The sequence below is a fragment of the Sylvia atricapilla genome, chromosome 14 (assembly GCF_009819655.1).
Source record: "Sylvia atricapilla isolate bSylAtr1 chromosome 14, bSylAtr1.pri, whole genome shotgun sequence".
In the NCBI taxonomy this organism is placed as follows: domain Eukaryota; kingdom Metazoa; phylum Chordata; class Aves; order Passeriformes; family Sylviidae; genus Sylvia; species Sylvia atricapilla.
Window position 1 is genome coordinate 18,074,121 of NC_089153.1, and position 16,408 is coordinate 18,090,528.

The following is a 16,408-nucleotide window of genomic DNA, read 5'->3' on the forward strand; positions in this document are numbered from 1 at the left end:
AGGATGCAGCTAGGGACTTTTTGTCAAAAAGAAATTACTGTCTAAAAAACATGCAAATTTAATTCTCTTTCAAACAACAGTCATTCCTGAACTGTGACCCTAAAATAGATAAGATAAAAGAAACTGGATTTTAGTCTCTTCTGCACTTTATGCTGCCTCCCAGTTTGCTTTTCTGCATGACCACTTCTCCATCTGTTCAGATCTGTCCCAAAAATCCTTGTTTTCAGAGCATTTTTCACCCTTTCACACTACCTGGGTTTTTCCATTTCGTACTGTTGAATTTCAAGATTCCTCTTCCCTCTCAGCCATAATAGCCTCCCTCTCCCCACCTTCTCCAACAACTTATATAACAAAATCCATCCTCCAAACCCTCACTATTCTTCTCTAGGATTGTCTGTGCCAAAATCCAGACAAACCAGGCTGGAAGGGCTCCAACCTCCATGTGGAGAAGTGACAAGAGCCCGACGTCATCCCACTGCATTCTGTGTGCTGCCCAGGGCATGGGGACAGCTGGGCCAGGGGAGAGTGGCACTGGGGGAGCCCTGAGGACCTCCCCAGCCCAAAGCTCCCCACAGCTCTCTGACTGCATGTCCCAGAGCCACAGACAGCACTGCTGGTGTCCACTGAGAGTGATGCAGGAGGGAAAAGCTTTACAGTGGGAGCACTAAACCTGACTGACAGAGAACTGCTCCTGACTGTGAGAGCACTTTTTCACATAATATGTGAGTATCACAGATGTATTTTGAAAACAGCTGTGAGGAGAAAAAACAGAAATCAACCTTTAACCAAAATGCCTTCTTTTCCACCTCAAATCCAAACCTGTGGGGTTTGGCATTATTTAAGCTGCCTTTAGGCTCTGCTGTTATGTGTCCTTGCCCCCAGCCACACTGGCAGGGCAGTGACCTGTCCCCATGGACACCAGGAGTAGGCAAGAGGGCTGCCCTGCTCTGACCTCTGAAGGATGAGGCCCAGCCCCCTGGGAGTGTCCAAAACCTAAATCCATCTCCTGGGAGACACTCACTGACCATTCATGTCCTCCAGGGATTCATTTCAGAACCCACCACTGCAGGTTTTGGCTGTAGCCTCCCCTCCTGCACACAGATCCTGACAACAGCTCAACAAATGGAGCAGCACCATCCCACCCTGCCCTGAGCAGAGGATGTGCCTGGAAAGGCAGGTCCAGTCCCCTGCAGCCCAGGAAAGGTGGTGCTGTGTCCTCCTGAGGGAGGCTGGGAGCAGAAGAAGAAGGATGTGCTAACACACAGTCTGTGCCTCACTGATCTCTTTAACTTATCACTTACACCTCGCCAAGGATATTATCACTGGCTGAAATGAAATTCTGCTCATCCTTGGAGCTGACAAATACATCTTTGACATTTTTATTTTATCTGACAATTTTGATTATACAAGTACCACCAGGATAACTGCACTAGTAAGTACTGTGTTAATCTCTGCTGCTCAGGAAAAATAGCAAACATAAAATGAAGCTGACACTAATAAAAGTGTTTTATGCCATTTTACAACCACTTTTAAATCTCTGGTAGATGTGGCCTTCACATTCTCAGGAGTCATTCAGGACTCAGCAGAGAACAACGATGTGGTGGTATGTAAAACTTAACCAACGTTTCCTAGAGAAATTTGGACAGATATTTAAGAAGTACCCACAACATGGACAAAAGCACTTCAATCCTCTTCAGCTGGAAGCTGCAATCCCCACTCCCATCCCTGTCCCCCACAGTGTCAGCACACCCTCCTACAGCTGTTACACCTCCTCCCTCCAGGTGTCCTCCAACAATTCTGCTGCCTCACATTCCACCAGAAAGCCACGAGACGTTTGTGCTGAGAGGAATGAAAAACCAACAACCCCTCGTCTGTGCGCGACTCCCCCGGGCTGACCAGGGCCAGCAGGTGAGCAGAGGCACAGAAGGCTGAGCACCAAGGCTGCTGTCCCTGGCCAGGGCTGTGTGTTACCTTCCAGGTTCATGCCCGCCTGCAGACACTTGCGGTAGCGGCACGCGGGGCAGTTCTTCCTGCGGATCTTGTCGATGATGCAGTCGTTCCTGCCGGCACACAGGTAATTGTGCTGCCCTGGGGACGACAGACACACAGACACACGTCAGCTCCCCACTCAGGGACAGCAGGACACAGCAAACCTTCACCTGCTGCACTGTGCTGTCTTGCAGAAGTCTTGTCTGACTTCACATATCCCAACCCATTTCTCATTTCTCAAAGCCGATACATTTAGGTAGAAACATTATTTTCTATTTCTTAACTTCCATTTTTAAAACTACTTGCCCTTGCATTTACCAAAGCCACCTTCTACAGCACGTTGCCCATTTCTCTAAATAGTCTGACAAGAGACATAAATAAGGCGCACAAACACGTTCTGAGAAAACACTTGGAAATGTTTCTACAGAGCACAGACACAGCTTCATCAGCTGGACAGTCCTGAAACCTTCCTTAACTTACAGCCTGACCAGACAAACCTAATCCTATGTCTCTTATGGATTGACAGACTCAGAACAAAACTGGCCCTGAAAACATGACAAGTTGAAGTAAATAAATTAAAATAACTGTGTTTCTTAGCTGTTTAAAGCAGGGCGACAGAAGTATCTATTGTTAATTATGTGAATGAATGTTTGACTGTAACTTATTTAGGGAAAGGTATTACCAAAGCATAGACCCTTCTCCCAGTTCGGGGTCAAGGAGCATGTTTTTCCAGAGTACAGAAAGCTGCAGCCTGGGCTTTTACACTGTATTGCAAAGTACTGACAGTACAACATTGTGAGAAACAAATAGATTTTCCAAAACTGAGTTATTAACAACAGAGTCCAAGAGTTTTCTCACAGGAGAACAGCTTGGAGAAGGAATTTCTCACAAGTCAGCTGTGAAAATTATGGGCAGGCAGAGTTCATTCCTATGGCTTTGGCCAAACTTCTTCTGTGAAGTGTCTCAAGTTGATAGTCCAAGGAATGTTTTTCTGAATGACCCTCCCACCTCCTCCACTTGGGGAAGAGGAGCCTTCCTGACCCCTGTGCCAGTTTTGTGTTTAAATTAACTCAGACACCAGATCCTCAACTCACCATTCTGGTTGCCATTAGCATCCTAACACATGGAAACACACACAGAACGTGAAGTGATGCCCCTGTGCCAGCACTGCATGGACAGAGACATGTCCCTCCACACTGTTTGGTGAGACCACAGTTTCAGTGCAGACACTTCAGGTGAGGATTCTCCTGAGCTGCTCCATTTTACTCCTAACAAAGAGCTTCCTCTCCACCAGTGCTTGGTTTCTTGTATTTACTGCTCACCTATCCTTGCCTTTCCTAGGACCAAACTACACCATTTTTTGGTATTACTTTATCTCAGAGCCCTCTTGCCACATGACCATCATGGGGGAAAATGAAGGGAAGCTGGTGCTCCACGTCCACCTGCTGCCCAGGGACGTGCCAGCAGCCAAAGGAATGAGCTTTGGTTCTCTCTGCTGCTCAAACCCAGACACTCCACAAAGGCTCTGGTGAAAACCAAGATGAGCCAATGCAGGTGTTTTTGGGGGATCTGGGGCACACAGGGGCATTTTTCCCACAGCCCCTGCTGGCACCAGGGCTCTGATGCACTGTGACACCAACAGCTCTGTGCCCATCTGAGCACAGCAGCCTAGAAAAAGGCTGGGAATTGCAGACAAAGGACTTTGGAAGATGGAATAAAGCTGCTGAGGACCAAGGGCAATCTGGGGCAGAGCAGGAGGGAGAGGAGCTGGGGAGCCTGCAGGGACGGAGGTGTGAGGAGCTCAGCGAGGCCAGCAGAGGAGGGGAGGAGCAGCCAGGATCCAGGCTGGCACATTGGGTGAAGTGCTGGGAGCTGAGCAGGGCTGGGGCTGGAGAAACTCAGTCACGAGGGCTCTGAAACACCACGAAATCAGAACTAAAACAGCTACCTCTGGCCAGCCTGGACTCCTGGAGAAAGGGCTGTCTGCCTGAAGACCTGCACAGAAATCGTCAGCTGCTGTCCCACCTTCAGCCTTCCTCTTCTCCTCTGGTTCTACTCTTTGTTGAAAAAATGGACTTTATATTTTCTTCCTAGACACTGACACTTCCAGTTTCTGCGACCATTTCTGCCACAGCACACAGGCTGGAGGCAAAGGTGGAAAAAAGGGCTTTGGCTAAAGGCTGGAAAACGAGTGTGCAGAGTCAGCTTGATCTGAACACTAACAGGTGCCTGGCAGCCACTCATAAAAAGGATATTGCAGAAACAAATTCTTTTTACATGTGTTCCCAATAAGAAAAATGCCTATAAAAGACAAAACCAAATTATTTGTTCCTTAACGTGAAGAGTAGGACTAATGGATCCTGGAAGTGGTCCTGCAATGTCCATGTCATCTGATGGAAGGGCTCAGCCCCTGCTGCCACGGCCCAGCTGACAGGTCACCAACCAAGGGCTGGACTTGCTGATCTTGGAGGTCTTTTCCAGCCTTAATGATCCTGGGATTCTGTGAGACGTGGGGTCATTTGTGGCACAATCAAAAGGGAAGCAGAGGTGAGTCTTGAGGAACTGAGGGCCACAAGCCAGCTTACATTTTTACTATCAAACCAGGTGATTTATGGTGTGTCAGAACCAAAAGGAATCACTGGGATGATTCCTTCCTGTATCAATACTTTTGTGATTTATTTAAGCTCCAGAACAGGCAAACCCATGGCTATGGCACACATCCAGCTGCCTCATAAACTGTCCTCTGAGGGATCTCCAGTGACCATGTTTTAACCAAAGGTACAGATGATGATTTGCTTTGCACTTGAGCTGATATTGCCTTTCTATACTTCAGCTCCCACAGAGCCAGCACCCCTCTGTGACCAGCAGAAACCACGGCATGAACTTGACTCTCCTGATCCCTCTGAGAGGCTCTGCCCTTCCATGGAGCTCCCCATGGCACCTGGTGAGGCAGGAATTGGGAAAAGTGCTTCTGAGGACCAAATGGTGCCTTGTCTCTGTGTAACAGCCCTCCCTCTCCTCCAGTGACCCCAGCTTGCAGGAATGTCAGCAGAAAGAGCCTGGTTCAGTGAGGGCTGCACGAGGAAGGCACAAGACAGGAAACCCTGAGGGCCAGAACTAAGAACAATGTTCTTCAGACCTGAGGAGTCACCATCCTCCCAGAAACACTGGGAATATGCTCCAGTTTTCCTGCATGTGATACTGAACCAGAGTCACATCTTGAGGTACAACCTAGTCCCTTACAAAATGGCTACTGATGAACCCCAAATTCACAGTATCCTTATTCACATAGTTTCCCATCGTCTCTGTTTTCCAGAAAGATTTTCTCTGAACAGAACCAGAGAGAAATCTCAGTGATCCAATCTCACACACGTCCCTGGTACCCAGTGTCCCTGCAAATAACACCCAGGGACATGGATGCAATTCAACCAACGCTGTTTACATGAACAACTGTAAAACTACAATAACCTCACACACAACAGATTTACTGAGTCTCATGGAAGTTTTCTACACAAAGCAACTGACCTTAAATTGACAAAAAAATCACAAACTTTACAAATCTATCGCACAGATATCTGTCTAAAAACGGGACAAATAAACAAAAACAACAGTGAAAGAAAATGAAAGAGACAAAAGCCAAGACAACAATAAATTCTTTCACACAGAGTGAATAGGAGCATTTTATCAACGTGAATGGAATCCATGCTTTGGATAATGCACCATTATCAATGTGATTTACTATGACAAGATCAGTGATCTAATGGACGGGCTGTTCAGTGGGATTCTAGCGAACCCACGGATGCTGGGTAGGAAAATGGATGAGATGCACGGGGATTTTTTATATTTATAAGCAGGTCCTACCTTCCACTGCCCTTTTGAAGAACACTTTGCAGCTGCCACACGTCAGGACACCGTAGTGGCACCCCGAGGCCTCGTCAGAGCACACCAGGCAGAGCTTGGGAGGTGGTCCCGTAGTTGCTGAGGTTGTGGATGGAGAAGAGCTTACATCTGATCTCATTCCAGGGCTGAAACAAAGCAGAAAGAATAGTTTTAATTGAGACAGAGGTGAACACAGGGATTGTACCAGCCAGGAATGGCTTGTCCCCACCCTCGGTGGGACAGTTCTGCACACAGGGCACACCAGAAACAGTTAAACAAGGATTTCTGTCAGACCCAAGGAAAGCTGTATGGATTTTTCACGGCCTATTTGGCTGCATCAAGATTCCTTCCCTTACACATTTCTGAAGCCAAGTTTCTTGCACAATTATCCCAGCCTTTAAGATTGACTCTTCAAACACGTTCTTACTCCATATTGTTCCCATTACTGCCGCATTCCCTGCAGTCTGCACAAGGGCTCCCTTCCCAGCACCACCACCGGCCTTGCTGCTGGGATACTGTTATGCAAGAAGCTGTGCAAATTGGGCCATATAGTAACAGATATTCACAGTAAAAAGTGATCATTTCACCCCGGCAGTTTGGGAGAAGAGTGAGAAATATTCCTCATTTCAGGATCTGGATATAAACACCCAGCCCAGCTACAAACCAAGGGTTGCTTTGTTAAGAAAAACCCCAAATCCCTCTGAGAACAATCCATCATAATCACCTTGGAGCTGCTCCTAATCCTGGGGGCTGACCCAGCAGTGCTGATCCTGCAGAGCTCCAGCCACGGCACAGCCCCACAGCCCTGGAAAGGCTCAGCTTCTTGAGGGCATCCACCTTCCCACGAGGAAGAACCTCCTTCCATGGTGGGTGGCAGAGACTGCCACAGATGTCCATGAAGTCGCAGAGTCTCTCCGGACACATCCCAAACTCACCTGGACACGTTCCTGTGACCCTGCCTTTCAGGGGGTTGGCCTGGATCATCTCCAGAGGTCCCTTCCAACCCCAGCTATTCTGATTTCCAACTGAATTTTAAATTCCTAAGATATGATTTCTTTACTGCCTGCTCCACTTGAAACCGATTTTCACAGAAAATCCTGTTCACCAGGGTTCCAGCCACCCTCCAGATGAAGCTAGAAAAATGACACTTTTATTTCAGGTTTTGGTGCCTCTCCTTGGAAACTCTCCAGACCATCCACGTTCCCTGATGTGGGCTTAACATTTGTATGTGGGACGGCTTTTGCATGGAAAATTCCTTTTCCTCTCCTCAAGGAAGTCTGACCAGATTTGGTCACACATTTAAAAAAACCCAACAGCTCCAACACGCTCACGCAAACCTTAAAATTCCATCCCAGCTAAAGACATTCCAACACCTGGGAGCTTTGCTTTTGCAGGGGTCCCTGTGTCCCATCCCCAGAGAGCACCTGAGAAATGGCCCAGCCAGTGATCCAAAGGACTTGGCCACTGGGTTTGTTCTTTCCTGCAGGGATTGAGGCAATCAAAAGACAAGGAGCACGATCCTCCCCCTCAAATACAGAAGGATCAAAGTCAAACAGGAATAAATGTGTCAATGAAGTTCTCGCTTCGAAACAAATGGAATCAGAAGGCAGAGAGAAGTGAAAATTACTTGCATTGGGGGTAAAAAATGAGACAGCACAGGCAGGCAAAGACCTAAGGGATGTGGAGACCCCCCAACACCAGTGTCTGAGCTGTGTCTCAGAGCAGAGGAGAAAACATCAGACAGGAGCACAGCAGCACCTTCGACATGCTGGAGAGCAGTGGGAAGAGGACAGCGGAGCAGGATCAGAACAAGGGTGGTGCAAAGCCCCCGAGGGAAAGGCTGGCCACAGGAACGGAGGAGAACGAGTCAAACTGGAGGAAAAAGGGAAGAAAAAGGCCTCTCTTTTCCCAAAGGGAAGAATGCTTCTTTCCAGAACTTGGAGAAGAACTGAGATCTGTCACCTGGCTCCCCTGTGTTGGGCACGCACCCGCGGAAGCCGCAGCACGTCTCTGCACGGCTGTGCCACCAGGCTGCCAGCCCCACAAGGTGTCTGTCAGCTGCAGCAGGGCTCCCTGCACCCCTGCTCATCACCCACGCTTTTTGTAAAGAGCAGAGAGCTCTAATGAACCCCTCCGGCTGCACAACCCAGCCCTCAGCATCCCGGCCACGGGATGTAATTCAAGCCAGTCCCACCTATTTGATGTCTGCGGGAACAGGCGGCTTTAATGACAGGCTCATCTTGCTTTCTGCTCAGCGGGGCTGCCTTCCTCAAGTGCACAGACCTCTAGGAACAGCTCTGGGAGGTGCAGGAATTGCCCTGTTCCCCCTGGGCCCCGGCTGTGGGGCTGCAGGAGCACAGACCTCATGGGGAAGGGAGTGAGGATTCACATCTCTCTGCTGTGCTGGCTCTGGCCAGGTCTGCTGCCCCAAGGAGATCTCAGGAGGAGCCCAGCGACCAGAGCAGAACCTCAGGCTTTGGAGCCATCCTTGGCTCCTTGCTCTCTCACAGGGTTTCCTGTCCAATCATCACACAAGTAATTTTGACTCAAAGCTTTGCTTCCTTTCATGTGATACACATTATTACTTTCTTCTTCTGGTTTTCTTTTCTTCTTTCTGCAGCTTACTGATACATTTGGAGAAAGAAATTTGTTTCTCTACTTTTAGACTGTCATATGCAAAAAAACCCGATTAAAAAAACCCCAACACTTACCTCAAAACCAAGCAATCCCCCTTCTACAAGCAGCAATCATTGTCTGGCTACTCTAAGATGCCTTATTTTCTTAAAGGTTCAGGCCCAAGTAGCTCCTTTTCTAATATTAAATATCTCAGATTAAACACTGAAGTACAGGCTGAGAGCTTCCTTTAAGCAAGGAATATATAACTTGAGAACTTTGCTTCATTAAAATTATTAAAACCAGAAAAAGATGGAAACATCTTTCTATGTATAGTTTTAAAGACAGCTAATTTAGATACAAAAATAAAGCTCTTTATACCTCTCAGCTTTCTGACAAAAGCATTTTTAAGGAAACATTCATCAGCTGTCAGGGAAACCATGACAGTGCCAAACATATTCCACTGAAACTTTTCAGTCACCTTTAATTTTTAAACAGGGCTCATTTTCTCTACCAGCACCACAGAAAATGTAACATGAGAACGAAAACAGATGATATGACTTCGAAAACTAAAAATAAATGATTACATTGATTAATAAAGCAGTAGCCAGCAATCTAATCCGGGCTGCAGGCATATCTCCCCAGCCTGGCTGTATCAGATAAGGGCAATATTTACTACCCGTGTGGAGAGCTGCCAGACAGCCCTGCCTGTAAAACACCAGGAGGGATTGCAGCAGCCACGGCTAACCTGGCTGACATTTCATATAAATCTCTCATCTATGAAGTTACACACAGTAAAAGGCAAATGACCACTTCCTAAGGAAGAGGTAAGGCAGGGGAATTATACTCTGAGATAATATAATAGTAGAATATCTTTCAGTATTTACAGAAATTGCTTTCAACTCAACAAAACCCTAATAAACTACGAGTCTTATCTAGAGAAAAGAAAAAAAATCAAGCAGCATAGATGAGAGAGGAAAAAACCACCCAAGTTTCAGGTTTTCATCTGTAAAAACCTTGACTGAATTTAATTTTGGGAGGCAAGGTATTGGTAGGGGGCACTAAACTTACTACATTTTATTATATTTTTCAGAAACTATTAATATATAATCTGATTTTATTTATTTGCATGGATGTGTTTATCATCTCCAGTCAAGGGAACACACGGGGGCAAAACAGGAACCCTTAATGAAGGGGGTGAAATGGGAAGCCTTAATGAAGGGGGTGAAATGGGAACCCTTAATGAAGGGGGTGAAATGGGGAGCCTTAATGAAGGGGGAAAACGCAAAGGCTTAAGGAAGATGCCGCCCAGCAATGAGCCCTGCAGAAATCAAGCTGTTTAACTAAAGCCATTTCAGCGTTAATCATTCACCAGGGACTTCAACCCCGGCTCAAGGGTCACCTGCAGCACGGCCGGGTGTGCTGACACCTCTGGGGAGGGCTCCTGAACCAGGGTCCTGCTGGGGGACAGCCCTGCCTGGACAGGGACACACCGACACACAGGACACAGACAGGGACACAGACAGACACAGAGACACACTGACAGACAGGACACACAGACAGGGACACAGACACACAGGAAGGGACACACAGACAGGGCACACAGACAGGCACAGGGACACACCGAGAGACAGGGACACAGACAGGACCCACGGACACACACACACACAGACAGGGACACACAGACAGGGACACACAGACAGGGACACACAGACAGGGACACACAGACAGACACAGGGACACACCGAGAGACAGGGACACAGACAGGACCCACGGACACGGACACACACACACACAGACAGGGACACACAGACAGGGACACACAGACAGGGACACACAGACAGACACAGGGACACACCGAGAGACAGGGACACAGACAGGACCCACGGACACGGACACACACACACACACAGACAGGGACACACAGACAGGGACACACAGACAGACACAGGGACACACCGAGAGACAGGGACACAGACAGGACCCACGGACACGGACACACACACACACACACAGAGGGACACAGACAGGGGACCCTGGGACAGACAGGAACACACAGACACACACACACACAGACGGACACACAGACAGGGCACACAGACAGACAGGGACCCACAGGACCCACGGCCAGGACACACTGGACTCTGGCCCTGCCACCAGGCACGGACGTGGAGCAGATGCAGGGGAGGAGGGATTCACTCTGGGAAGAAATAACCTCCTCCCGTGCAGGTGGGCACTGCTGAGGAGGACATTTGCTGGTCTCTCTTCTCTTTTCTCTTCACTGCCAAGAACAGAAAACCTCCCCAACACACAGAATGGGCACAGCCCCGTGTGCTGAACCTACTAACACTCACATATACCAATATACTAACATATACTAACATAAGTTTAAAAATTTATGACCCTCCTGTTACTTTGCGTTATTTAATGTAAATCACAAAAGTAACTGAACTTTCAAGAGAAGGTTTAGATTAGATAAGATGGAGAAATCCTTTCCTGGCAGGGTGGGCAGGGCTGGCACAGGTGCCCAGAGCAGCCCCTGGATCCCTGGCAGTGCCCAAGGCCAGGCTGGACACTGGGGCTTGGAGCAGCCTGGGGCAGTAGAAGGTGTCCCTGGCACAGTGGGAGGTGTCCCTGCCCATGGCAGGGGTGGGACAGGATGATCCTTAAGGTCCCTCCCAACTGAAAACCGTTGCATGAGTCTTTGATCCTATGAAAAACAACTCTAGTGTGACAAGGACAAGGGGAACACTTTCAGGAAACAAAATCACTGACCATTTCCAGCCCCCAGCCTGCAGCTCTTTCCATCAGGGCATGGGAAGGGATGGCCAGCCTGGATCACGGTCTGTCCAAAGAGGAATTCACTCCTGACACACCCAGACACCCAAATGAACCCACCACACATCCCGGCTCTGCAGCTCCACTGAACCAGTTACTGGGAACATACTCCTAAAAGCAAGTTACTCACTGGTGTAAGTGGTATCACCACACTGAGAGTAAAGAAACCATTTTCAATGTCATTGCCATCTGGGCCTCCTCCTTATCTTGCAGCAATGAGAACAATGTAAACACTACACTGTGGACACTGCCTGATTACATTTTTTGAATTGTTTATTTGTTTCTTCATTAACTAGAGAAACTATTAATTATTTTTATATCTTCTTAGGCAGAGAAGTAATTTTCAGTTCAAGCAGGAAAAAAATTTAATCCAAGGCTGTTGACACTAGACTTGTCACGACTATTAAAATAGAACTGTGTTTGCCAATTGGAAATAATTCCAGAAAGGCATTTTGCTGAGAACCTGAACCATCGGTTTCCTCTGTCTCTTGAAATGTTTTCACTTCATTTTGAAGAGAATGCAAATTGGTAAGAACCCAGGTTTTCCTGCCAGGCTGCCTGAACTCTGCAGACACAGAGGCAGCACAGAGCCACTGCCACAGGCACAAACCACACGGGGACAGACCCCAAGCCAAGGTGTCCTGGGGTGCTGACTGCTCACCAAGCTACAAATCCTCCCTCCAGAGAACTTCCCTACAGACCCACTCTTCTTCAGTTCTCTTTCCTGTTTTCTGTCTAAAATGGAGACCTGGATGGCTTTGGTAGGAGAGCTGCTCTTGATGACAAGCAAGTCCTCAATGACGCTGTAACAAATAAAAAATCTACTCTGGAGTATTTAACCAAAGCCTGCAAAGAAAAGCCCCCAGCATTTCTGGTTTCCAGCTGCTCTGAGAACCAGGACGATTAACACGGTTTCCTTTATCGCACACCCAGATAAACACTGTATTAAAAAAAAACCCTGATAAGCCAGGAAATCAGATTTTGAGCTAACGGTCTCGTTTCGTGCGACATGTCTATGACACGGCCAAGATAATGCCACCAGGAGGGATGTGTCACTCCAGAAGGCCACGGCCAAATTTCCTTCATTGCTGGAGCCAGAAACTCATGGCAGAGAAACTCCTGGTGTGCACTCAGAGGGGCAGGAACTGTCCCTCCTCCCGACCCTGCCGCAGTAAATGCTGCCAGGGGACTGCCAGGGCTCTAACAGAAAAATTTAAAATACCAGAGATACCTCAAGCAGCAAAGTCTCGGGATCACCTCCCCAGCTGCAGAACACACCTTCTACCACCCCTTCACACAACCGAAGCTGGCAGCAGGAGACTGGTGGGTTTGCAGAGTCACACAAAAGCTGCTGGCAAACGGAAGCAGAGCAGGAACCTGCCGATTCCCAACACAACACACGCAGCAAACCCACCCTGGAAGTGCCTCCAGCCCTCCCCAAGCCGGCACCACGGCTATGCCCAAACCTCCAGGAGCATCCTGCCCAGGGGACCCTGAGCTGCCTGGAGCACGGAGGAGGTGCTGGCAGCTCCAGAGGAGGCCTGGCCCAGCTGTGAAATGGCGCCCGCTCCCATCTTGGCATCACTGGGAGCGGCCGCGCTCCCGCTGGAGCCTCTCCAGGGCGTCAAGGTTTCAAGGGCACAGGCAAAGCCTTCTTGGAATGGATAAATGGTAATTGATGTTGCAGCTGCAACCTCAGCCAGAGCTCTCGGGATTTCAAATGTACTACAGACCTTAAAGCATTTATGGCCAGAATACGATAATTAAATTATATGTTCTAAACTTTTATATTTATTACAGTGCTTCAGTAAAGCAGCCAAAATGTCTTACCTTCAAGGGTAGAATTCATTTCTATATGAATCAGTTTAGGCAGACTTTTCCAAAGCTTTGTGCTGCTTTTTTTAATTTCATTGTGCACCCTTCCTTCCCTAAATAAAGAGGCAGCAAAAAAAAGAGACCCAGACAGATGCCAGAACCTCTATACTTAAATACAAACTTTACATAAAGATATGGAATCAAATGATTCTGGGCCGTACAAGTCGTTTATGCTTTGCTGGATGACAAAATAGCCATTTGACCTAGCTGCATTTCCAGCCTGTGGACCATCTCAGTCCTGTATTCACAGACACATCACAGGCACAGGGACACGCCCGGGGCTCACGGACCAGGACAGCCACAAGAATAACGCACTGTACAATAAAGTGCTCAGGTCTGAGTAGAGTTAGAGGGGTTTTTCTATTTTCAGTGCATCCTGAGAAGTGGGTCACCCTGGAGGAGAGGAGGCTCAGGGGAGACCTTCTGGCTCTGCACAACTCCCGACAGGAGGGAACAACCAGGTGGGATCTGGCATCTGCTCACAGGGAGCAGGGACAGGATGAGAGGAAATGGCCTGAGGCTGTGCCAGGGGAGGGTCAGGTTGGACACCAGGAGGAATTTCTCCATGGAAAGGGTGGAGTCTCCATCCCTGGAGGTGGCACTCGGTGCTCTGGGCTGGGGAGAACGGGGGGATCAGGCACAGGTTGGACTCGATAACGTCCTTTCCAACTTCAGCGGATTCCGGGGATCTGTTTCAGATCTCAGCAGCCTCAGAGCTGCTTTACCTGTCTCAGAAGCAGGTTTTTAGTTTTCTGAACCTTGCCAACCCAGAAAAAGCCAAGACACTGCCCAAAAATGTATTGTCTTAACACTGACCCTTTAACACACCAATTCCATGGGCCAGCACTTGGAATTCAACAGCAGCAGAACTGCACTGAGATTTTTCTGTGGTGATCACAAGAGATCCATGAGCTCAGAGCAGCCACAGCATCTTGGCTCTTCCTCCACAGTCAGCATATATCAGACCTGACCCCTTATTCCAGCACACATTAATGTTGTACCAGAGGAACTGAACTTAAAATATTAAACAGGACTTGTTCCATTAATGACCTCAGCGTGAGCTGTGTCCAGTGCTCGTGTCAATCACAGGACTGCGTGCAGGCTGCCAAAATGATGCTGCTAGGAAAGGAGAGAGACATCTGGAAAGCTGATTCTAACATACATGGAAAAATATTAATGATACAGAAAGAAAGGCAGTAAAAGATTAAACTAAACTGCTGTGGAATCCCAGAATCCCAGAACGGCCTGGATTGGAAAGGACCTTAAAGCCCCCCTGCCATGGGCAGGAACACCTTCCACTGTCCCAGGCTGCTCCAAGCCCTGTCCCTGGATATTTGCAGGGATCCAGGGGCAGCCCGAGCTGCTCTGGGTACCTCTGCCAGGGTCTCCTCATCCTCAATATCCATCTAACCCTATTCTCTGGCAGTGGGAAGCCATTCCCCTTCATCCTGTCACTCCTTGTGCAAAGTCCTTCTCCAGCTCTTTTGGAGCCCCTTCGGGCCCTGAAAGGTCCTAAAAGTCCAAGGTTTCAAGGTCCCTTGGGGCATTCTCTTCTCCAGGCTGAAAAGCCTCAAAGCTGCAGTACAGTCCTTCCACAGTCAAACAATCATTGAGACAGAAATAAATTTAAACTTCTAATCAGGAAGTTCATTTCTTCTATTCTGAAAAAACACAATAAAATCAAGACTCCTGCTGCCAGTGGAACACCTAACAGTGGTCTGGACCTGGAGTTGCATCACTGTGGACATACAGTGAACTTGTTCACCAGGTCATGCTTTTAGCTGCACTGCAGAGTTAATTCCTGCTTTACACCAACAACAAAAATCAGAAGAAATATAAAAAAAGCAACTAAAAGTAATGTAACTCAAACACACCAGAGTAGAAGTAACACCTTAACTCTGAGCAGGAAGAAGAGGAGAAAGCAAAGACGAAGAGAGGGCAAGAGAAGCAGAAAGGGAAGTTTTATCCTTAATTCCTTCTCCAGCCCTTCCAGGCAGCTGTGTTCAGAGGGCAGTGACACTGGAGGAGCTGTTGAATGAACTCCTCGGTGCACAAACCCCGTTTCCCTGTTTCCCTGTTTCCCTGTTTCCCATCCCTGGGCAGGGAGCCCTGCAGGACGGCTCCTCCCAGCCCTTCTCAATGGGAGGCACACATTTACACGTGCAGCACTTCATTATGGAATATTAACCAACGTGTTGCACCCTGGGCTCTGCTTCAGTGCAAATCTATGGAGAAGAGGGACGGGGACCGGTGCCAACTTTAGGTTTTGGCCTCAGTCCATTTGGTGCAGGGCCAGGATGACTTGGTTGACTGTTGAGTCATCGGTTGGTTCAATTGACATTATTTTACATTTGACTGGTTATTGTTCTTTAAACTTTGAACAGGAGTCCAGAAGCTCAAAAAACACCAGCGGACCAAAAAGAAAGCGGCCAAAACAGAGTTTAAACAAGGCACACAAGCAAGAAAAATACTCCACTTAAATGACATTTGCTTTTAGCAGAAGCTGCTAAAAAATCAAAATCTACCTCGTGGTTTAAAACATGTCTGTTATATTCAAAATATCTGTAGGAAGGAAAGTAAACTTTTTCTCCAAAAAATAAATCAACTGGTAAATGAAAACTGTATTTTTAACAGTGGCATATTCCTGAAATTTTGGATGGTCAATAGGCACACTGGTCATTTGCTCCAACCAGTGCTCAACCTACAACTGAAAATGAAACTATTTAACCCCCAGACGTTACTGCTTCAGCACTGTTTGACAGGAGAGATGCCCATAAACTCTACTGGTTTGCTTCCACATGGATGTGACATCAAATGAACTCCTCACACAGATAATTTGCATTTACCAACAGGAATTCCTACTGAAGGTTCACTCCTGTTGTTGTCAAACTGTTTACTAAACCCACCGTGTTTCCACTCCGGCCTCAGGTACGTGTTCAGTAGGTTTTGATCCCCTGAGAGGGGAATTCATTGTTACAGCCACTCATTTTCATCAGCAGCTGAAGACCTGAGCCGAGGAGGAGCTGAGACCTGAGCTGGCTTTAATGAGAAGTGCAGTGGGAAGGGAGACTGGGCTTTGCTACAATGGACTCAGCTTTCATGACGGCTTCCAAGAGCAGGAAAAACAAACAAAACCCAATAAAAACATCATACCCTGGGTACTTTGCTGGAAGACAAAAATACTTGTGATGGCTTTGAGATGTTAGTCACAAGG

At 47.8% G+C, this 16,408-nt stretch overlaps 1 protein-coding gene and 1 long non-coding RNA gene across 3 annotated transcripts in view; one reads left to right on the plus strand and one right to left on the minus strand.

The window, feature by feature from the left end:
• Positions 1-16,408, minus strand: part of NR3C1 (nuclear receptor subfamily 3 group C member 1) — a 62,128-nt gene that overhangs the window by 19,103 nt on the left and 26,617 nt on the right. For both annotated transcript variants that reach the window (XM_066329437.1, XM_066329438.1), the window contains exons 3-4: positions 5,851-6,014; positions 1,972-2,088 (exon numbers count right to left, since the gene is read on the minus strand). In XM_066329437.1, the coding sequence (XP_066185534.1) occupies positions 1,972-2,088; positions 5,851-6,014 (281 nt within the window). The remainder of the gene's footprint in view (positions 1-1,971; positions 2,089-5,850; positions 6,015-16,408) is intronic.
• Positions 9,211-16,374, plus strand: LOC136367322 (uncharacterized). Its single transcript, XR_010744681.1, has 2 exons — positions 9,211-9,308; positions 16,123-16,374. It is a non-coding gene; the product is annotated as an uncharacterized lncRNA (long non-coding RNA).